This window comes from Scyliorhinus canicula, chromosome 1, assembly GCF_902713615.1.
Source record: "Scyliorhinus canicula chromosome 1, sScyCan1.1, whole genome shotgun sequence".
Taxonomy (NCBI): domain Eukaryota; kingdom Metazoa; phylum Chordata; class Chondrichthyes; order Carcharhiniformes; family Scyliorhinidae; genus Scyliorhinus; species Scyliorhinus canicula.
The window spans coordinates 26,424,684-26,449,297 of record NC_052146.1 but is presented as its reverse complement, the minus strand read 5'-3'; the positions used below and the strand labels follow the sequence as shown (position 1 = coordinate 26,449,297).

Below are 24,614 nucleotides of genomic sequence, written 5' to 3'. Positions count from 1 at the left end.
CCCCCGCTTTTCTTGGGGAGCTGCTGCAGCTTTTTCCTTTGCCCCACTCCGGGTGAGCACCATAAATTATGGGGAATGCTCCTCTAGACACCTTCCCCCACCGAGATTCGTTGAAACAGCACCGTTTGGGGCCCTCAAATTGGCCCAAAAGTCCTTAAGTAGCGGGAGCTGCTGAACGTGCGGCTTAGCTCCACATAGCCGCAACTGGAAGTCTCTTTTGTGAAAACTTTAATAAAAATTATTTGAAAAAATAAATTCATTAATGCTTCTTAATTTCTTATTTCAATTTATTTTTTAAAATCTCCTTTAACATTCGGGCTCAGTTACATTTGTGACAATACATGTTATTGTTTCAGAGAAAATCCAGTTCATCTGCAATAAAAGGTAACGATGCAAGGTATTTTATCCAATATTATGATGTATATGGTAGCCTATTTCCATATACCATAAAATACAACTTCACTGCATTAACAATCACATTTCAGCACAGCACTTCAGTTTAAGATATATGGTTTGATTACAGAGTTTGCCATCTGTGAAAAACAAAACTATCAGTAAATCAATTTATCAATGTCATAAAATTCCTGAGTACCTTAAATAAAATTCCTGAACACAGTATTCATTATCGTCAGTAAAAACAGGCATGGTGAAATAACAATTTCTTGCTTTGATCCAACAGTTTACAGTCTTAACTGGATCCACTGATCAATTCTTGCTGTTTGGAAAACAAAGGTAGTTTTGAGGGATTTATATTTGTATTCACAACAGTGTATACATGTGTGGGGATCGGTTCCAACTGTGTTTCTATTGTGCTTAGAGAGGGCTACAGTGTGAAGAATAAATAAAAGGCATAAAAGAGAGGGCAGCTGTCACGGCTCTGCTCGAGGGCACATCTCTCTGAGCTTTGCTAGAAGAAAAGCCATACCAAGTAATGGTTAAGAAAACAAGTGCAGAGATCAAGCAGCTAACTAAGGGAACTCGAGAAATGAAGACAAGTGTCTCAAATGTCTGGAGCTGAATGAACAGAGATCAAGGTATTGTCCAGAAGAATTTAAGAAAGAGTAAACCAAGTATTCAGAGTTAAAGAGACAATTGTAGTAACCAAATTTAAAGTGAGACAGCAGCCTTCAAAAGCCAAACCAAATACCTGATGCCATTTTAATAGTCTGAGAATTGAGGATTAAAGCAATTGTGAGCAGTTTGCACAGCTGTCAAGACAAATAAATCCTAAAGGGTTTGATGTGAAATCCTGGACTGGATTTGCTGTTGAAGATAGAGCGGAAGCTTTGTTTGAAAATGTCATTTGTAAAACTTGGACCAGATTTCAGGATGCCAACCACTATGGAAAGCATTATGAGAGAGAGGTTTTTAAAGCGTGTTTTTGGAAGTGAGTTTGGAAACTCTCATCCGGGGGGATTCTGAGGTGAAATCCACAGACATTCACTTGACATTCAGAGCAGAGGGTGTGTCTTTGACCAGTCATTTTGAGTGCTTAAAAGGGACTTCTTGTGTTAATGAGACCATTGTAAATTAAGATGTACTTTGTAATCTTGTAATCCTAAAACCTGTGTGCAATTGTTAAGGTCGGGGGGAGTAAAGGAGTATTGTATTATAATCCAATTTTTCATGTTTAATGTTTTTACTTGTTGTTAAAACTAATTAGTGGTCCCGTGACTCTGATCCTCCATGTTATATTAAAGAAAAGTTAAAGGTAGTCTTTTGTACTGGGGCTCCATTTGGGGATCTCTCCGCCCAGTTATAATACCAACTGGGATTGTAACACTGCCTTGTAATACACTGCAGCTCAAATTATCCTGTATAAATTGAACTGTACTTTTATGGAAATGGAAATGGAAATTGCTTATTGTCACGAGTAGGCTTCAAATGAAGTTACTGTGAAAAGCCCCTAGTCGCCACATTCCGGCGCCTGTTCGGGGAGGCTGGTACGGGACTTGAACCCCAGCTGCTGACCTTAGTCTGCTTTACAAACCAGCTCTTTAGCCCACTGTGCTAAACCAGCCCCTAAACATCTTTAACATCTGGTGTACAAAATAAATTACAGAATTAATGGTAAGTAATTTTTTTTTAAACTGAAAATAAGCCTTGTTAATTATATAGTCTGGCTTATTCCACATCGTTTTTGTCACAGCACATTTCACAGTTCCTTCTCTGAACAAAACAGCTATCCATTAGATGCTTGGTGAAAACACAGAAAATTACATTAGATTTAGGATTTGGCCAAAGTCTGTTCATTGGATTCTTCTTTCAAAGTAAAGTTTTCTCAGAGTGAAATAAGTCACTCTAGCAGACACTGGTCAGTGTTAATAATGTAGCATCATCTCTTGATTGAAGCTAGGTATGCATACCAGAAAAGAGCTACCATATTAGCAAACAGCACACGGAACTGAAAACAATAAAAAAAAACAGTAAATAATAGTGTCGTTCATCCTAGTAATCATGATGTTCATCAGTATTCAAACTAAAAGACGCTCCCTTGATATTATGGTTCAAATGTTTGCATTAATGGACTTTGTTAACCGTTCACCAAGGCAAAATTATTGGATCATGCAAAATTATTTAATGTATCTGTTAAATTGTCTGTTCCTACAAACCTACGAGAAGAGATAACTGGCTGAGGCAGGGCCTCTCACTTGAGAAGTGATCCATAATGTAACTCTGATTATGTTAGAATAGAAAACAATGTTTGGAGAAAAAAAATTAGCTCATAAAATATCTTTTTCACACGTGCTAACTCATGCATTTAATCTCCTGATGGAAAGTTCTGTCTAAATATTCAGAGATTCCCAAAGGTAGTCAAGAACATTTGTTAATTTTGATGAACTTAGATCAAATCAATAGGTTACAGAATGCTATTTTTAAGTTAGTGATTGAGCCTCTGTAGTATTATGCAATAAATGTTTCAGGCATGTTTAATACCATGTAAAATACAGTGCGACAAAAGATTACAGATAAGGTTGGGGTTGTAAGGTTAAAGTGCACAAACAATGTGATAAGACCATTGGGAAGAAAAATAAGTATCCCTGTAAGACACCTTCTGCATCCTGAAAAATCGCATCTTACCTTCAGACATTCGAGGGCCGCAGAGCATGGACAATCTTTACAGATCCATTTTTATTACTATTACACATGTGAAGAAACCTTCAGCTTTTCCCCCTGAACTTCCAGGCTTCCTTCACACACAATTCAATTTATGCCAAAAACAAATCTGCATCGCCGACACACTGACTTAGCACATGCTCACTGCTTAATTAACTTTAGCAGCCTTGCTCTTCCAATGTGGAAAATCTCGATGGCAGAAACTATTTGATTTTACTTGAAAATGAGTTGTAGTCACCTACGGAATAAGTTTGAATCAGAGTACCTGTGTCCCAATGCAGTAGATTTTTGTATCCTTGGTCTGTACTGAACTGTTTCCTCTATTTCTAAATAGAGGCCAAATATTGGAGGACCAGCAACAAGAGGGTGTGTTAAGCAACCAGAGAAATTATTGCTGAGGGTCATGCAGCCAACTTAAGACTGGCGGGAAACTACAAAGAAATTCTCACTACGGCACTGAAACGAATTGGTGATTTTAATCCTTCTCCCATCATCCTCCCACTTCTGTTGTGTGCTCTCTGATTTTCTTCCCCAGAAGCTGTTCATGGTCAAAGCTGTTTACTTCCCTCCAATGTGCAATTTAACAGGTTTCACAACACAATGAATGAACCACACAAGGTGTCACAAAGCCGCATGCAGTTCAGAAGTCTCTTACGGAGGATAGGAACAAACTATGTCAAGAGAAAACTCATGGCCGGTATGGTGGCACAGTGGTTAGCACTGCTTCCTCACGGCGCCGAGGTCCCAGGTTAAATCCCGGCCCTGGGTCACTGCTCTGTGGAATTTACATGTTCTCCCCGTGTCTGCATGGGTCTCACCCCCACAACCCAAAAGATGTGCAGGGTAGGTGGATTAGCAACGCTAAATTTCCCCTTAATTGGAAATAATGAATTGGGCACTCTAAATTTATTCAAAAAAAAGAGAAAACTCTGTTGCCAGAAGGGTTCAAAATTGATAAGGAGGAATTGTTGGATAGATTGTCGATACTTAAAGTTGACAACGCACAGGGACCAGATGAGATTCACCCATGGATATTGAAGGAAGTAAGAGTGGAAATTGCAGGCGCACCGAGCCATAATCTTTCAGTCTTCCCTAGACTCAGGGCTGATGCCAGAGGACTGGAGAATTGCAGACATTATACCTTTATTCAAAAAAGGTTGCACGGATAAGCCCAGTAATTCAGACCAGTCCATTTAACTTTGGTTAAAGTAAGGAAGCTTCTGGAAACAATTATTCGGGATAGAATTAGTAGTCACATAGAAAAGTGTGGGTTGACTAGGAAGAGCCAGCATGGATTTCTAAGGGAAAAATAGTGGCTGGGATTCTCCGCCGCCATGATTCTCCGTTTTGCCGGCGCCCGGGGGTTTCCCGACGGCGTGGGGCTGCCCCACAATGGGAAACCCCATTGACCGGATGGCGTAACGGAGAATTCCGCCAGCTGGTCGGGGCAGAAATGTAGTGCGGCGGGGCGGAAAATCCAGCCCAGTGTTCAACTAACTTGCTGGAGTTTTTCTGAAGAGGTGACAGAAGGATCAACGTTTGTAATGCTGTTAATATGTTGCAATTGGGACAGGATTTTCCGTTCAGCAACACCGGAAACGTGATTGGCTGGAGAATTGTGCATGAGCCGAAAATCGAGGCCAGCGCAATGTGCCAAACAGAATGCCATGCTCCGGTGTCTCAACAGCGCCGTGAGTGCATTCTGTGCTACCGGCGTGGACCTGCAAATTGTACAGTGAATGCTGTTGGTATTTAACGGGCTTGCTCTGGTATTCTCTGGGTCTCTTACGATGCTCCGCCTCTGCCCAGGAGAAATTGCCGACAGCGAGATTCACCTGTGGTTTTTAAGATCAGGAAACAAGCGCTGTGGCTGCTGTGGGCGAGAGAGGAGGTAGGGCACCGTGGCTGCTGTGGGCGAGAGAGGAGGTAGGGCACCGTGGCTGCTGTGGGCGAGAGAGTAGGTAGGGCACCGTGGCTGCTGTGGGCGAGAGAGTAGGTAGGGCACCGTGGCCGCTGTGGGCGAGAGAGTAGGTAGGGCACCGTGGCTGCTGTGGGCGAGAGAGTAGGTAGGGCACCGTGGCCGCTGTGGGCGAGAGAGTAGGTAGGGCACCGTGGCCGCTGTGGGCGAGAGAGGAGGTAGGGCATGTTCTCAGACGCGAAACTGTGGGCTGCCGGCCCTGCTGCTGCCAGGGCTGGGGGGGAAGGGGGTGTTGGGGTGTGTGGCCAGGGAATGGGCCGTGGGGTTTTGTGGTTTCCCTCTGGGACCGGGTGTCCAGGCATGGACCACCATTGCCGCGGCATGCAAGGTAGCCATCTTGCTGCACACCCCACTGACTACCCACCGTGGCCCGTGTTTGCGCAGAGCAACACTGGTTGTATGGGTGCCCTCCCACTCTACCCGGCCTTCCATCCCCTCACGTCATCGCAGATTGTCCGGTACCTGGCACTTCACCGCCCCCAACCGGACCCTATACCCATATTTGCCACCCCAAGGGTTTGATGGGACCATGTGATGGAATGGCCAACTTGCATGTAGGGATCATCCAGGCGGATGGTGGAAAGCGCTACTGTGGGCAAGATTCATATGTTATCGAATGATGCAGATCACAAGAGCTCATCAAGAGCAGGTCGTCATTACCTTCCATCCCATTGACCAGACCTACTGATAATTCCAACCCAGGGCCCACATCCCATAGTGAGGCAGGGAGGAATCACGGAATGGTGGAGGTGGGAAGGAGCGGTCCTTGGAGGGTGGACATGGGAATGGCAGGAGATGGAAGGCCACCTGGACATTGCAGCGGCTCTCCAGAGCTTGGCGAGGAGTCTGAGCGGTGTGATTTTCGGCACCTCCCCTTCCCCACCCTCTGTGCCCCCTCTGAAACCAGCCCAGCCATCCCTCATTCTTCTGACAGAGCAGCAAGACATGTTTCCACAGGTTTGTGCCCTGGCCCCTATCGTTATCTTATGTGCTGCACTTGTGCCAACTTAACTGGTGTCTAACTTTCTGGCCTCATAGGCCCTAATGCTATGTCTAGTTGGCCTGCTGCAATTCCCACCCTGTGTCCTGAATCTCCTTTAGTGGCCGTACTCTGGAGCAACCGGGCCTGGGCGGGGCCGGACTTCTCTCGGGTGTCCCAGGTGCCGTGGTGCCACCCTATTCTGCCTGCTGCCCATCAGGAGCGCCATGAACCAGGAGTGGTGGGAGAGGGGGTGGGGGGAAGGAGGAGGAGTCTGCAGTTCTATGATTTTCGGCACCACTCCTGCGGGGGTCACCAGCACGGGCCCCATCACCTCCTCCTCCCCCCCCCCCCCTGCTTGGGACAGGGGCGCTGCCAGTCCTGGAGGGCTACTCGCATCCCGACCAGGGTTTCAATGAAGCACAGGGACTGGGCTACCTCCCTCTGGGACTGTGCCACATCTCTCTATGACTGGCTCAGGTCAGCCAGCACACGGACAATGCTGTGGATGGCCCCAGTTATGACCCATTGTGACTGGCCAAGCTCTGGAGCACCGCTGCAATGTCCACGTAGCTTTGGTACATGGCTGCCTGTGACAGGGCAGCCCTGTCATGTGCCCTGGCCACCTGCCGCATACAGTGTCCCAGGCCTTCGACATCTTCACCCATGGCCGTGGCCCTTGCCCCCAAGTCCTACACCACGAACGCCACGCGTTGTGTTTTTTTTTATAAATATTTTTTTATTGGGTTTTTGAACAAAGTATATTTACAGTTATGTACACAGAATAAAATATATGTATATAGAAGAGAAGAAAACTAAACTAGTAAAAAAAAACTGGTTGGATATTGTGCACTAATTCAACAATAGCAACTCTGTACAGTTAGCAACATTTTTTTTTAACAAACATTTTTTTGAGGTATTTTTGGTATTACATCAACAAAATAAACAATATACATTAGTCTATAAACATAGTGCAAAAGACGTCTCCTCCCTTACAGGTCCCACCTTTATTAACCCCCTACTCTAAACTAAACTAACCCCCCCCCCCCCCTTCTGCTGACGATTAATTTTCCGCAAACCCTAATATTGACCCTCTCAAGACGAACTTAATTTTCTCCAGACAGAGAAAGCTAGCCATATCAGATAGCCAGGTCTCCGAATTCGGGGGCTTTGAGTCTCTCCAAGCTAATATTATCCGTCTCCAGGCTACCAGGGAAGCAAAGGCCAGAACATCTGCCTCTTTCTCCTCCTGGATTCCCGGATCTTCTGACACCCTGAAAATCCCCACCTCTGGACTCAGGGCAACCCTTGTTTTTAACACCGTGGACATGACAAACCCCTGCCAAAATCCCTGCAGCTACGGGCATGTCCACAACATGTGGACATGGTTCGCTGACCCTCCCACACACTTGTCTTCCACCCCAAAGAACCTGCTCATCCGGGCCACTGTCATGTGAGCCCGATGAAAGACCTTGAACTGTATCAGGCTGAGCCTGGCACATGTTGTGGATGCGTTGACTCAACTCAACGCATCCGCCCAGAGACCAGCCTCTAACTCTCCTCCTAACTCCTCTTCCCACTTGCGCTTCAGCTCCTCGGTCTGCATCTCTTCTGACCCCATAAGTGCCTTATAAATGTCAGAGACGCTCCCCTCTCCCACCCACCCTCTTGAAACTACCCTGTCCTGAATCCCCCTGGTGGTAGGAGCGGGAAAGATGATACCTGTCTGCATAAGAGGTCCAGCACCTGCAGGTACCTGAATTTGTTTCCCCTCGCCAACCCAAACTTCTCCTCCTGCGCCCTCATACTGGAAAGCTCCCCTCTATAAACATATCCTCTCAATCCCTGCTCTCTGCCATATCCGGAACCGGCCATCCATACTTGCCGGGGCAAACCGGTGATTATTACAGATTGGGGACCAGACCGATGTTCCATCTGCTCCCACATGCCTCCTCCATTGTCCCCAGACTCTCAGGGCCGCCACCACCATGAGGCTGGTGGAGTACCGTGCCGGCGGGAATGGCAGAGGTGCAGTTACCAACGCCCCCAGACTGGTGCCCTTACATGAAGCCGCCTCCATACGCTCCCATGCCGATCCCTCCCCCACCACCCACTTCCTGATCATGGCTATATTCGCCGCCCAGTAATAGTTACTAAAATTTGGCAGCGCCAGCCCGCCCTCTCCCCGGCTCCGCTCAAGCATTACCTTCCTTACTCGCGGGGTCTTGCCCGCCCAAACAAAGCCAGTGATCACTTTGTTGACCCGTTTTAAAAAATGGGGAGGCACTGAAATACAAACAGAAATCTCGAGAGGACCATCATCTTCACCTCCTGCACCCTCCCAGCTGGTAACAATGGAAGCGCGTCCCACCTCCGAAAATCGTCCTTCATTTGGTCTATTGGTCGGGCCAGATTTAATTTATGCAGCCGGTCCCATTCCTGGGCCACTTGGATGCCTAGGTACCTAAAGCTTCCCCCTACTAATCTAAACGGCAGCTCCCCCAATCGCCTCTCCTATCCCCTCGCCTGGACCGCAAATATATCACTTTTCCTCATATTTAGCTAAGACCCCGAAAACTGTCTAAATTCCCCCAGAATCCTCATGATTTCTCCCATCCCCCCTATTGGGTCCGATATATACAGAAGCAGGTCATCTGCATAAAGTGAGACTCTGTGCTCCACCAGCCCCCCCCCCCCCCCCCCCCCCCCCCCCCGGACCAGCCCCTTGAGGCCTCGGAGCAATTGCCAGCGGCTCTATAGCTAGCGCGAATAACAGTGGGGAGAGTGGCATCCCTGTCTTGATCACCGGTGCAGTCTAAAGTAGTCCGATGTTGTCCTATTCGTCCGTACGCTCACCACAGGAGCTTGATACAGCAACCTGACCCAGTCAATAAAGTCCCGGCCAAGTACCTCCCACAGATATTCCCATTCTACCCGATCAAAAGCCTTCTCTACATCCATTGCGATCACTACCTTCACCTCCCTACCTTCCGGGGGCATCATGATCACGTTTAATAGCCTTCTTATATTTGCCACCAACTGCCTACCCTTAACAAACCCCATCTGGTCCTCCCCAATAATGTCCAGAACACAATCCTCAATCCTGGAGGACAAAATTTTGGCCAGCAGTTTGGCATCCACATTGAACAAGGATATCGGCCTGTAGGACCCACACAGCTTCGGGTTCTTGTCCTGCTTCAGGATCAGCAAAATCGTGGCCTGTGACATCGTCGAGGGCAGCACCCCTCTCTCACTTGCCTCATTGAACATCTTTATCAACAACAGTCCCAATATCACAGAAAACTTTTTATAGAGCTCTACTGGGTATCCGTCTGGCCCCAGGGCTTTACCCGACGCATTGGCCTTCAGACCCTCCACTATCTCTTCCAACACGATCGGGGCCCCCTTCTACCAGCTCCCCATCCACCTTTGGGAAATTCAGCGTCCTTAATAAGTGCATCATCCCCTCCGGCCCCATAGGGGTTTCTGACCTATACAGCCTACTGTAAAAATCCCTAAACGCCTTATTCACCCCTGCTGAATCTCCAACCACGTTCCCATCTCCGTCATTTACTTTCCCTATCTCTCTGGCTGCCTCCCTCTTTCTAAGCTGCTGTGCAAGCATTCTGCTAGCCTTCTCTCCATGCTCATAGATCACCCCCCCCCCTCGCCTTTCTCAGCTGCTCCACTGCCCTCCCTGTGGTTAACAAGCCGAACTCCCCCTGCAGCCTCCTCCATTCCCTTAAAAGCCCTGCCTCTGGGGTCACCGCATACCTCCTATCGATCTGTAGTATCTCCTTTACTAGTCAGTCCATCTCTGTCTTGTCTATCTTCTCCCTGTGGGCCCGTATCGAGACCACCACCTTCAGTGCTTCCCAGACCACCGCTGCTAAGGTTTCCCCCGTGTCGTTGACCTGCAGGTAGTTCTGAATACATTTCCTCAGCCTTCGTCAGCTAAAAGTCCCACATCTAACCTCCAGTGCGGGTGCTGGTTACTGTCTAACCTGCAGGTCAACCCAGTGCGGAGCGTAGTCTGAGATTGTGATCGCCGAGTACCCCGTGTCCACCATCCCAGTCAGTAACGCCCTGCTCAGAATAAAGAAATCGATCTGGGAGTATACTATATGCACATGTGAGTAGAAGGAGAACTCCTTCACCCTCGGCTGCCCAAATCTCCATGGACCCCCCCCCCCCCCCCCCCCCCCGGCCATCTGCTCCATGAACCCTTTTAGTTCTTTTGCCATAGCTGGCACCCTGCCGTTTTTGAGCTTGACCGGTCTAAGCCAGGGTCAATAACTGTATTGAAGTCCCCTCCCATGACCAATTTGTGCGAGTCCAGGTCCAGTATCTTCCCAGCATCCTCTATAAACTCTACATCGTCCCAATTTGGCGCATTCACATTGACTAATACCACCTGCACCCCCTCCAGTTTCCCACTGATCATAATGTACTGACCTCCCACATCTGAGACTATTCTACCCACCTCAAACACCACCCGCTTATTGATCAGAATCTCGACCCCTCTAATCTTTGAATCCAGCCCCGAGTGAAAAACCTGACTGACCCAGCCTTTCCTCAATCTAATCTGGTCAGCTACTCTAAGCTGCGTCTCCTGCAACATTACCACGTCCGCCTAACCCCTCAGATGGGCCAACACGTGTGCCCTCTTGACCAGCCCATTTCACCCTCAAACATTCCAGGTGATCAGCCTAGTTGGGGGGCTCATTGTCCCCATTTTTGTCGCTACAGTTCCCTTTATCTAAGAAGCTTGCGTCCAGTAACTCATCCAGTAATGTGTGTTGTGGCGGTTGTCTGCATGTCCTTGTCTCCTTTCGTGGGAAGTTTTTGAGTTGCAGGTACCTTAGCTCGTTCCCCCTGGCTAGCTGGAATTTCTCCATCAGTTTGTCCAGTGTTGTGATCTTGCCGTCCGTATATAGGTCCCTGACTGTCAGTGTCCTTCCGTCCTGTCCCCACCTTTTGAAGGTGGCATCAGTCAGCACTGGTGTAAACCTATGGTTGTTGCAGATGGGAGCTTTGTCTGGAATTATGGTCAGGCCATAGTTGGTTCCAGGACTGGAGGGTGGCTATCACCACCGGGCTGCTGGAGTGTTTATTGGGTGGGGATGGGAGTGTTGCCCTGGTGAGGGCCCGGAGAGAGGTCCCCTTACAGGAGGCCTCCTCCGCGCGCACCCTCTCGGCTTCTGGCTTCTTGATCCATCCTCTTATTCACTCGGCTGTTGCCACCCAGTGGTAGAATTGTAGGTTTGGGAGGGCTAGACCGTCCTGGACTTTGTATTTGTAAGACCTTCTTTGGGGTCCTAGCATTCCACCCGCCCCCACCCAGCCCTTTCTTACCCGCAGTCTGTCCTGCTCTCTCAGGTGTGTCTCTTGGAGGAAGAATATGTCGGCTTTCATGTTTCTTCAGTGGGTGAGGATTCTGGATCTTTTCCCTGGGCCATTGAGTCCCCTTACGTTCCAGGTGACTATACTGGTGGGGGGGCTTGTTCTCCCGTTCCTGTGGGATTAACCATACTTACCTTTTGTATGCCCCCCTACACTCCGGGGTTCTCCTTTGTTTGGGGGCCATCCAGGGTGGCCGCTGTCATGACTCTCCCCACGCGGCCGGGTCCCTGTGCACCGGAGTTTCCCTTTGTCCAGGGGGTACCCAACCTGGCCGCCAATGTTGCGTCCACCACGTGGGTCTGCCCTGCACTAAGGAGTCCCCTTTGTCCCGGGGGCACCCATCATATCCACCCACTGTGCGTCCGCCACATGGGTAGTCCCCTGCACTCTGGGATCTTCCCTCGGCCAGAGACCGTACTGAGTGGTTGCTTGCAGCGATTCCTTGTTCCGAGCCCTTGGTTGTGCACTTGGTAGCCTTATTCTTGCTCTCTTTCTAGCCTTATTTGTCTCTCCTTCCCTGTGTACCCCCCTCCCCCCGGTCCCTCCCTTTCCTCCCCCTTTTTCCCCCTCTCCCGTATCCCCCTCTTTTTCCTGTTCTGATCCCCGTTTGCTCTCCTGCCTCTGTTGAGTGGTGATCCCCCTGGCACTGCCCCTGTTGGGGCGCGCCGTGGCTCTGTCTTGTTGCATGCCTCCGGCGCTAGCTTTCGGGAGTTACTGTCTCGCTTCTCACTCGTCCGACCTCTACGGTTTTCTGCCCGCTCTTCACCCATCCTACACTGCGCTCCTCTCGCTTGCTCTCCCTTCCCCGCTACTCCCTTTCCTTCGTGCCAGGCTATGGTCTCCCACCTGAAGCCATCCCTCGGGTAGTGGTTCGCTTTTTGTTCAGGGTGCGCTCTCCGTGGGAGGTGGGGTGGGGTGAAGAGGTCTGGTGTTGCCTCCCCATCCCTCCTCCCACCCTCTTACGTCAACATGCTGGTGCCCCTTGCCAGGGGCCCCCTATTTCTACCCTTTCTGTCGGTTTTCCAGCCCGTGTTCCTCGACAAACTTGTATGCTTCGGCGGGGGCTGTGAAGAAGTACACTCTTTCTTGGGGGCTGTTTAGCACAGGGCTAAATCGCTGTCTTTGAAAGCAGACCAAGCAGGCCAGCAGCACGGTTCGATTCCCGTAACAGGCTCCCCGAACAGGCGCCGGAATGTGGCGACTAGGGGCTTTTCACAGTAACTTCATTTGAAGCCTACTCGTGACAATAGGCGATTTTCATTTTTTCATATGACCCAGAGTTTCACTGGGTACAGCATCCCAAAAGATACTTTGCTCTTGTGAAGAGCTGCTTTCGCTCTATTGAATTCAGTTAGTCTCCTGGCTAGGTCTGCCCCAATGTCCTCGTAGACTCTAATGAAGTATCTTCCCATTGGCGGATTCTGTTTTGCCTGGCCCAGCGCAGGATTGTTTCCCTGTCTTGGTACTGGTGTAGTTTAGCTGTAACTGCCCTCGGTTAATCCCCTGCATAGGGCTTCGGGCACAGCGACCAGTATGCTATGTCCATTTCTGGTGGGTTGAGGAAAGTTTTCCTCCCCACTAAGTTGCCCAGCATCTCGGCCACGTATGCCGTGGGGTTTCTGCCCTCGATTCCCTCTGGTAGGCCCACTATTCTTACATTTTGCCTTCTCAAGCTGTTTCCCTGATCGTCCACTCTGCCCTTTAGGCTCCCCTGCGTTGTGACCAGTCTCATCACCTCCTTCGCCAGTGCCATGATCCGGTCGCTCTTGTCGGTCGTGGCCTTTTCCAGCTCCTTAATGGTCGCCTCTTGGGCTTCCAGTTTCTTCTCTGTTCTGCCCAGGGCGAGCTGCACTTCCGCCAGGGCCTTGGCCATTGCTGCCCGCACCCTGGCCTTCATGTCTGCTCTAGCCTTGCCCTGTTTTCCTTCTGGTGTTCCCTCAGCGCCTTGGCAAACAATGCCTTCCAGTTCCAATTCGCCCCTGGAACAGGGGGAAAATGTTCCTATCTGCCCAGTTCTTTTTGTTGCGCCAAATCTTCCGTTCCGCCGCTTTGTGCGGCGGTTAGCTCGTCTGAGCGGGCTCGCTCATTGCCCCTTACGCATCTGGTGCCCTTTCTCCCTCTGCTTTGGCTCCCTTTTGGCATTTTTTTTCTTCGTCCTGTCCCCCCCCCCCCCCCCCCCCCCACCCCCCCACCCCCCCAATTAACACTTTTTTAAAAAGTTTTTTTTTTAAATTTATTTTAAAAGTCCTTTTTTAAAAAGAAAATTTTTTTTTGTTGAAAAAAAAGAAGTTCTTTTTCGTTCACTCACCCACACGTCGGGTCAGGAGGATCGAGAGAGAGAGAGAGGCTTCTGGTCGGGCCAGGAGTCCGTCTTTGCTTTGTTCTCTTGCCCGCCTCGGGGGGGGGGGGGGGCTCTTTGCCGCTGGCTCCGCTCCACTCGGTCCCTGCTTTGGTCTGGGCCACCACTCATCTTTCCCCGCATTCTCCTGCCGTGTGTGTGTGGTGAGGGGGGGGACAATAGTTGCAGACACCCCCTCATATAGTCACTGGCTCTCTGCTTGCATCTGCAGCATCGATGGGACCTACATTTCCAGAAGTCCAAGACCCATCTGGATGGCAGCTAGTTCCTGGGGTTGTGCCACCCTCCAACCGTCCACTCACTCAGGGTCAGGGTTAATCCTAATCCTAACTTCCACCTGATGCACCATAGGACGTGTGTGGCCTGCCCCAGGAGCCTATTCACCAAAATGCCCAACTGAGGTGAGTGTCTCTGGGTTGGTGGAGGGTGTTGGAACAGCTGTGATGGAAAGTCGGTATGGTCCCCAGACTATTGCTCCGGGGTGTCGCAGGCTGGAGTTTGGGGTTCGCATAGCTGTCCGGTCCTGCCTCATCATTCGATGTACCCTGTGGTTGTGGCCGGGGACTTTGGGTACCAGAAGGGCCCACCTCGTCGCAGGTATTCTGGCAAGGCACAATACATGATGCTTAGTTGGATCGCGGGTGGAGGTTGGAGGGATGATGTGGACCTGGTGGGGTGGTTGAAGGGTGGTGTGGAGGTGCTGGCGTGGTGTGGTGTGGAGGTGGTGATGTGGTGCATTGGGTGTTAGAAACATGGAAAATATAGAAACTAAGTGCCCCAGGAGTTTGTGTAATGGGGGGGGGGGGGGGGGGGGGCAGTGATCCATGTGGCTGCATCATATCTGGATGGGAAAGATGTAATTGTAATGACAACCTATGTGACTAGGATAAAAGGTACCCATTCTCTAAATGCAACCTTTGACAAAATTGACCACACTGTCCTCCAATGCTTCTCTACTATCTTCCGGCTGAGTCAGACTGCTCTCATCTGGTTCCATTCTTACCTATTGAATTGTAGTCAGACAAAGACTTGCAATGGCTTCTCTTCCCACTCCTGCACCACTGCCTCTGATACCCCCAATAATCTCTCCTTGGCCTCCTCCTGGCTCTCATCTATAGGGCATTCCTCGGCAACATCATCCAAATCACATAGCTAGTTTTCACGTGTATGCTGGTGACAGACACTCTGTACCTCACCATCACCTCCCTCAACTCTTTCTGACGAGCAGAAATTTCCTCCAATGAAATTTTGGGAGGACTGAAGCCATTGTTTCGGTCCCTGCTCCAAGCTCCAGTCTGTAACCATCAACTCCATCCCATTCCCTTGCAATTAAATTAATCTGTTTGCAACCTTGGTGTCATATTTGACCCACAGATGAGCTCCCAACCATATCTCACTGTATTTACTCAGACCATGTTTGTTACATTGCCTAACTTTACTCCTGCCACAGCTCAGCTGCTGCTGAAATTCTTGTTCACATCCTTGTTACCCCTAAACTTCAGCCATCTTTTCCACCATGATGGGCGTGGTCCTACCCAACTAGCTCACTCCTGCCGTCTTTACCCTTACTGCACTCCTCACCATGCTTGGCAGCAGACTTTTGCTTGCTTCCTTTCTTCCTGGATTCTTTTTGTTCGGCTTTTGACATTCTAAAAATGCCTCCGACCTTTCCAGTTTCCTCACAAAAGAATTTTCCTAAAAACTGGGTGCAAGGGGCCAAAAGAAAACTACTCTGGCCGGAGTGGCATGGTAGCACAGTTATTAGCACTGTTGCTGCACAGCGCCAGGGACCCGGTTTCGTTTCCCGGCTTGGGTCACTGTCTGTGTGGAGTCTGCACATTCTCTCTGTGTATGCGTGGGTTTCCTCTGGGTGCTTGGTTTCATAGTACATAGAACATACAGTGCAGAAAGAGGCCATTCAGCTCATCAAGTCTGCACCGACCCATTTAAGCCCTCAATTCCACCCTATCCCATTAACCTAATAACCCCTCCTACCCTTTTTGGTCACTAACGGCAATTTATCATGGCCAATCCACCTAAGCTGCATGTCTTTGGGCTGTGGGAAGAAACCAGAGCACCCGGAGGAAACCCACGGAGGCACGGGGACAACATGCAGACTCCGCACAGACAGTGACCCAGCAGGGAATCGAACCTGGGACCCTGGCGCTGTGAAGCTACAGTGCTCGCCACTTCTGCTACCGTGCTCCTACAAGTCCCGAAATATGTGCTGTTAGGTGAATTGGACATTCTGAATTCTCCCGCAGTGTACCCGAACAGGCGCCTGAGTGTGGCGACTAGGGGATTTTCACAGTAACTTAATTGCAGTGTTCTTGTAAACCTACTCGTGACCCTAAGAAAGATTATTAACTTGACTATTCCATTGCACTCTTGGCTGGTCTCCCACATTGTACCATCTGTAAATTTCCGGTCACCCAAAACTCGACTGCTCATGTTTTAATTCGCAACATCGCCCATTAACCTATCGACACTGTGCATGCTGACTTGCAGGTCAAGCAAAGTCTTTATTTTAAAATTCTCATCCTTGTTTATAATTTCTCCAATGGCCTTGCCCCTCCATGTGTCTGTAATCTCCTCCAGCCCAACAACCCTCCAAGCTATCAGCACTCAATTAATTCTATACTCTTGTGCACCCCAATTTTAATTGCTCCATTATTGGTGGCTGCGCCTTTGGCTGTCTCAGCCATAAGTGCTGGGAATCCCTCCCTAACCTGTCCCCCTCACTTTCCAGCTTTACAACACTCTTTGACGAAGCTTTTGGTCATCTGACCTAATGGCTCCTCATGTGGCTTGGTGTCATATTATGTTTTATAATGCTCCTGCGAAGTGCTTGGGTCATTTTATTACATTCAAGGCACTAGACAAACAAGGTGTAGTGTTGTGGGATCATGAGCATAAAAAGTATCTCTGCCCATGTCATCGAACATCTTCCGATTGAATAGACCAATGTTGTGTTCTCCCTTTAAACCAATCTCTCTCAATTTTTTGTTGCATCTGCTGCTGGGAGATGGCTAAATGGCCGAGAGTGGCACCATCAACACGCTTCAGTAAATAACAAGTCCAGCACATCCAACTGAAGGAGTAACTGGAATTATGGATCTGCCACACAGGGAATAATGCGATTACAGATCTTCAGACTATAACTTGTTACTTGCATTGAGCACCATCACATGACAAAATCCTCAAAGAAATAACAATTTAGAGGGAACATAGGTAACTGTATTGATTGGTCTGCAACACCAAATAGCAATACAAAATTAGACACAAATTTGTGACCAAGACAGACTTTCAACATAACTATTGAGCAGCTGCCAGACACTGGAGCAAAATCTCGTTCTCTCAGAGTCCCACCAGATATTTTCAGTATGGACAGAGGAAAAATCAATATTGACTCATTACATTACGGAGAGGTGTCTGGAAAATGTCATTAATTTCTCTAGAATTTCTGCCGAGTATGTTACCTGATACGTTATCAGTCCAAATATGTGCAGGTTAGATGAATTGGCCATTATAAAAATTGCCCCTTCGTGACCAGGGATATGCAGGTTGGGTGGGGTTATGGGGATAGGGTGGGACAGTTAGTCAAGGCGGGTGCTCTTTCAGAAGGTCTCGATTGGCCAAATGGGCTCCTTCTGCACTGTCAGGATTCTACAATAAGACTCAATAAAACCTTGTTTGCCCAGGTGTAGTTTCTATTATCCTCAAAATGCCCCAAAATGATTGAACTAAAGATTATAGAGGTCTATGCTGGCATAATTTCTAAAGCCCCATTTACCAACTCTGTCTGATCAGGGCCTTTGACTTCCTATCGGGAGTGGCAGGAGGCTACTCCAATTTTCTGTACCTTCATCAGGAAAACTCCATTGGTTTTCCCATACAGTCACAGTCATCCAGAGTGCGTAGATAATCCAAATCTTGGGTTTTGGTGACAGAGTTTGCATAATTGCAATTGTAACCTGAATGTTTTTTTACCTAGATGAGTATGGAGTTCTTGCTTACACATTATCCATCATTTGAGCATGCTGGACATGTAACAATATTCACAGCTGAACATTGAAAATGTCTGTTGCTTCTTTAAAATGTTAGCAGAATTCAGCAGTCCAGTAAATACATGTAGACATTGTACCAGACATGAAACAGCCATATTGGCCTCTCCAACAGTAAACATACATTACCTGTGCAGGCACATAATTAATATTAATGTACTGGAAGATTGTCCAAACTTTCCAGTTCATTTTCAGGGCTGTCCAGTATCCAGTCTGCATCTTTTCCTTCAGTGACTTCAGGTTCTTCCCCTGTTAATACACATTATTTCTGGTTATTTCAATGGATCATTTCTCCTGTATAGCTAATTGATATTCAAAAGATAGAACACTTCAAGCCACTTGTCAAAATTAAATACTTTTAGAGTTACTTTTGTGATATAGGCACACAAAGAAGCATTCGACATCAGCAATGACCCACAAAGAGGCTGTATTGGACAGAGAGTAATATTGCCCAAATAAATTGTTTTATTTTGAGTAGTTGCATGGAATATTTAATATCCATCCAAATCACCAGAACAGGAAGAAAAAAATGCTAGTTTAATGTCTATTCTGGACATCACCTCAAGCACTCCCTCAATGTTGCACTGAAGTGCCAGCCTTGATTATGTACTCAAGTTCTCATATGGAACTTGAAACCACAATGTTCTGATCTGGAGACAAAAGCGCTACCAACTGAGCTTATTGTCATGAGTAGGCTTCAATGAAGTTACTGTGAAAAGCCCCTAGTTGCCACATTCCGGCACCTGTTCGGGGGGGGGGGGGGGATGGGAATTGAACCCCCTGCTACTGGTCTTGTTCTGCATTACATGCCGGCTGTCTTAGCCCACTGTGCTAAACCAGCCCCTGGCTTTACACCCTTTTTGAGGATCACAAAATAAATACAAACAAAAAAGATCCATCACCCATCCACTGAAAACAAAAAATATATTATCATTCTCCCACCAGAGAATTTTACTGACTCTTGAATGACAAATGCTTTTGCCTTCAGTACACAAAAGCTTATTCCACATGCATATTACTCCTCGAGTGAAATATTTGATTTGATTTATTATTGTCACATGTGTTAGTATACAGTGAAAAGTATTGTTTCTTGCATGCTGTACAAACAATGCATACCGTACATAGGGAAGGAAGGAAAAACTGCAGAATATAATGTTACAGTTATAGCAAGGTGTAGAGAAAAGTTCAACTTAATACGAGGGAGGTCCATTCAAAAGTCTGATGGCAGTAGGGAAGAACTGTTCTTGAGTCGGTTGGTACATGACCTCAAACTTTGGTATCTTTTTCCTGACGGAAGAAGGTGGAAGAGAGTATGTCCGGGGTGTGTGGAGTCCTTAATTATGCTGGCTGCCTTTCTGAGACAGCGGGAATTATAGATAGAGTCAATGGATGCGAGGCTGGTTTGTGTGATGGACTGGGCTACATTCACAACCTTTTGTAGTTTCCTGCGGTCTTGGGCAGAGCATGCTCCATACCAAGCTGTGATACAACAAGAAAGAATGCTTTCTATGGTGCATCTGTAGACGTTGGTGAAGGTCATAGCTGACATGCCAAATTTCCTTGTCTTCTGAGAAAGTAGAGTCGTTGGTAGGCTTTCTTAACTATAGTATTGACATGGAGGGACCAAGACAGGCTGTTGGTGATCTGTACACCTAAAAACTTGAAGCTCTCGACTCTTTCTACTTCGCTCCCATTGATGTAGACAGGGGCATGTTCTCCACTATGCTTCCTGAAGTCAATGATAATCTCCTTCGTTTTGTTGACATTAAGGGAGAGATTATTGTCGTTGCACCAGTTCACCAGATTCTCTATCTCATTCCTATACTCTGTCTCGTCATTGTTTGAAATCCGACCCACGACAGTGGTGTCATCCTTCTGATAGCGGTCCTACATTTGCCTAGTATCAATTAGATCAGATGCCCCATTTCTAACAGTCATAGCTGATCTTAAAGTACTGCCCATAAGGGCAGCACGGTGGCCTAGTGGTTAGCACAACCGCCTCACGGCGCTAAGGTCCCAGGTTCGATCCCGGCTCTGGGTCACTGTCCGTGTGGAGTTTGCACATTCTCCCCGTGTCTGCGTGGGTTTCGCCCCCACAACCCAAAAATGTGCAGAGTAGGTGGATTGGCCACGCTAAATTGCCCCTTAATTAGAAAAAATAATTGGCTAATCTAAATTTATTTAAAAAAAAGTACTGCCCATTTCTGTAGTGACATTTAAGGAGTCAAAGAAAGTCTCGACAATTAGAATATCTAATTTGAGGTGTGGGTGGTCCCTACATTTTGGTGACTTCAAAGATTTCTTGAGTTTGATCCTTCATATTCTCATTGGAGACAAGGTAATGGTAAAAATCCTTCAACTGCAAAACAAATATAAACCATTTAACTCCTTATTTTGCCTAAAATAAAACAACTTAATACACCAAGTTTCGTGTTAAGTAGATGTTTAGGGATCTTTAAGTTGATAACCTTTGTTAAGTTGTGGAGACATCCTTGGAATTTTGGATTCCAGATTGAACTTCAAGGCATGTGATAAAAATCATAATTCCTTCTAGATAGACATTGTTATGGGAGCGGCGTTTTCAGAACCTCAAAATGTATCATGGAGTTCAACCAACCTCTCCCTTTAATGTATTGTTGATTTTGAAGCACACGGCTTGGTCTCCTGGTGTAATATTACAATTATGGACACGTGGGTTTTTAAATACAGAACAATGTTTATTCCATGAATTCAACTTAACCTTCTTAAATAAACATTGGATCCCTTAACACCCCTTACTTAAAATAATACAACACCAAATAATCCCTCAAAATATTCCTTCAAACCTCCAAAAGACTTAACACCTTTAAACAGAAACACATCAGGTTAAAGACATTACTATTATGAGTTTAAATCACCCAAATGATTCAGAGATAGTCTTTGCTGGCAGAGATCACAGCAGATCCAGCTCACTGCAAACACAGACACACCCAAGCTCTTTTCTTCGAAACTGGCTTTTCCTTTCAAACAGCTCACAGCAAGCCAGCCAGCACTTTTCAGCTGCTCTCTCTCAAACTGAAACAAAAGCACTGCAAAATGGCTGAGCTAAAAACCCAGCTCCACCCACACTCTGACATCACTTCAGTAATATGAGCTACTGGATTTCTTAAAGGTACATTACTTAAACATCCATTTCTTAAAGGTACTCTCAGATGACACCTCCCCCCAAGAAAAAAAAATAAACCATCAACTTCAAGATGGTTTCATTTTTCCCTTTTGCACCATCCACTAAGAAATGTACACAGTAAAAATACTTTTTCGATTCACAAAAAAAAAACAACACACGCAAACAGGCATAATAATAAAGTCCACCGTTCCCATTCTTCTTCCTCCAACCAAAATCCTTCCATTCATCCATTTCTCTACTCCTCGGCAATTCTCTTTAAAGTTAGATACTTCCGTTCAATCTAATCACAGAGTCACTTGCAATTCTCCAATACAGGAGCATTGGTTATCACAGATTTCAGGCAGTCACATGCCTGTTGAAAGTCTGCTGTCCATTGAAATTTTTGACATTTCTTTAGCAAGTCCATCAGTGGAGTAATCACGCCACAAAACTTTTGCACAAAGGTTCGATCAAATCCACTCATGCTAAGAAATCGCATCATTTACCTTCGTCTTGAGGTTATCGGAAACCCCTCAAGGAAATTTTCCAATTTAATTTGAGGTATGTCAAATTCACAGTCATCTGGATGTGGTCCGTCATGTTGAATTAGAATCATTAAAACTTCCTTTTTCTCTCCTTCCCTTTCAAAGTACCTTTTAAGCATATTCACATGATACACTCGGTGTGTCTTCCTTCTATGTGGTGTTTTTACCACATAATTTACCTCACTTAATTTCCTTTCAATCTGATACGGTCCACAAAACCTAGCTTTTAAAGGCTCACCTACCACTGGTAACAACACTAAAACTTTATCCCCACTGGCAAACTACAAACTTTGGATTTCTTGTCCGCTACCCGTTTCATCATATTTTGTGCAACTTTCAAATGCAGCACGGTAGCATAGTGGTTAGCATCAATGCTTCACAGCTCCAGGGTCCCAGGTTCGGTTCCCGGCTGGGTCACTGTCTGTGCGGAGTCTGCACGTCCTCCCCGTGTGTGCGTGGGTTTCCTCCGGGTGCTCCGGTTTCCTCCCACAGTCCAAAGATGTGCGGGTTAGGTGGATTGGCCATGCTAAATTGCCCGTAGTGTCCTAAAAAGTGAAGTTAAGGGGGAGTTGTTGGGTTACGGGTATAGGGTGGATACGTGAGTTTGAGTAGGGTGATCATTGCTCGGCACAACATCGAGGGCCGAAGGGCCTGTTCTGTGCCGTACTGTTCTAAATCTAAAGTCTAGCCAATTCACTTGCTCTATTTAATCGTTCCCTAAAATTTGACACGTAATCCAATAGTGTAATTTCCGATTTCTCACCCACCAATTTTTCCTTAATCAATTTCAGTGGTCCTCTTAGCTCATGACCAAAAATTAGTTCAAAAAGACTAAATTTGGTAGACTCATAGGTACATCCCTAATTGCAAACAATACGAATGGAATTCCTTTATCCCAATCCTCTGAATAATCTTGACAATATGCCCTCAACATTGTCTTTAATGTCTGATGCCACCTTTCTAACGCTCCCTGCGATTCTGGATGATACGCAGTTGATTTAAATTGTTTTATTCCTAAGCTATCCATAACTTCTTTGAATAACTTTGAAGTAAAATTTGATCCTTATCCGATTGAATTTCTGTGGGTAGTCCATATCTAGTAAAGAATTTAAGTAACTCCTCCACAATCCGTTTAGCTGTAATATTACGTACTGGAATGGCCTCTGGAAACCTAGTAGACACATCCATTATAGTCAAAAGATATTGATTCCTACTTTTTGTTTTAGGAAGCGGTCCTACACAATCAATTAGGACCCTCGTAAAAGGTTCCTCAAATGCTGGAATAGGTATTAAGAGCGCTGGTTTCATCACTGCTTGAGGTTTCCCTATCACTTGACATGTGTGACATGATTGACAAAATTTAACTGCATCTTTATTTAGTCCAGGCCAATAAAAATGTTTCTGGATTTTAGCTTGAGTTTTCCTGATTCCCAAATGACCTCTCACTGGTACCTCATGTGCAACTCGCAACACCTCCATTCGATACGCTACCGGCAATACTACTTGATGAACTTCTGCCGACTTTTCATCCGCCTACATATGTACAGGTCTCCATTTTCTCATCAAGACATCACTTTTACGGTAATAACACTCTGGTATACTCTCAGATTCCTCTTCCGTATATGCTTTCTGTTATATCCGTTTTATTTCAACATCTTTCTGTTGTAACTCCGCCAATTATCCTGAACCAAAAACGTCCGCCTCATCCTCCACCTGTTCTTTTCTTTTTCAACCAACTGATCAAAAATCGTTTCTGATAATTGCACTTCAACTTCATCTTTACTCTTTGATTTCTCCTCTTGTCTTAACCTGTGACATTGCGACCGGGTAAGTACACAATCCGGAAAAATCCCAGGATAATCGTCCTTCAACACTTCAGTTGTCTGATTTTTCACTGGCTTATCAACCACAGTAGGCATCACTCTCACCTGCGATCCAGCTATATCATTACCCAAGATAAATTGTATTCCTGGATTCCTGGACAAGATAGTTTATCTATTACTCCTACTACCACTTCACCACTCTTCACTGGACTTTCCAACCTTACCTTATATAATGGAACACTACTCCTCTCACCCTGAATTCCAAATATCACCACCTTTTCTGGCAACATTCTTCCCAAACTACATAATTCCTCATCTCTTACCATTAAAGATTGACTAGCCCCTGTACCTCTTAAAATTGTGACTTCTTTACCTGCTCCTCCTGATACACATGAGTAGACTTTACCCACACAAATAAATTCTTTAAAGACATCTGGCACCTTCTTAACAATTACTTCTTGAACAGGCTGTGCAATCGTTTGCACCTCCTTTGCTTCCCTTGGGCTTTCCTTTACCACTCCAACAAATCCCACTGTCTTATCCTGTTTTACTTCAACCACCAACACTGTGACTTTACATGGCCTAGTTTATTACAGTGAAAACATTTGAAACTTTTCATCTCTTTTCCACCCTCCTGGATTTATTTTTTAATCTGAGGTACACTCTCTTTATTGTCTCCCATCAGATCACCTTTACCTTTACCACTTCAGTATTTCTCATGTCCCCAGTTTCTATCCCTCACCGGCTGAAACTGATGTCGGAAACCAATCTTTGATTTATGAACTAATTCACAATCATCTGCCATTTCTGCTGCTAATCTCGCAGTTTTAACCCTCTAATCTTCCACATGAGTTCTCACTACATCAGGAATTGAATTTTTAAACTCCCCCAAAAGTATAATTTCTCTGAGAGCTTCATACATTTGATCTACTTTCAAAGCCCTTATCCACCTATCAAAATTACTCTGTTTGAGCCTTTCAAACTCCATGTATGTTTGACCAAATTCTTTCCTTAAATTTCTAAACCTTTGTCTGTAAGCTTCAGGCACTAGCTCATATGCACTTAAGATGGATTTTTTCACTTCCTCATACGTTCCAGATACCTCCTCCGGTAGTGATGCAAACACTTCACAAGCTCTACCTACAGCTTTGTTTGAATCAGTAACACCCACATGTCCTGTGGCCATTTCATTTGTTTAGCT

At 46.5% G+C, this 24,614-nt stretch overlaps 1 protein-coding gene across 1 annotated transcript in view; it reads right to left on the bottom strand.

The window, feature by feature from the left end:
* Positions 1-269: 269 nt before the first annotated feature.
* pxmp2 (peroxisomal membrane protein 2) overlaps positions 270-24,614 on the bottom strand; it is a 71,676-nt gene continuing 47,331 nt past the window's right edge. Inside the window, exons 4-5 of the mRNA XM_038776715.1 lie at positions 18,030-18,149; positions 270-2,404 (exon numbers count right to left, since the gene is read on the bottom strand). Of these exons, the coding sequence (XP_038632643.1) occupies positions 2,336-2,404; positions 18,030-18,149 (189 nt within the window). The 3' untranslated portion in view covers positions 270-2,335. The remainder of the gene's footprint in view (positions 2,405-18,029; positions 18,150-24,614) is intronic.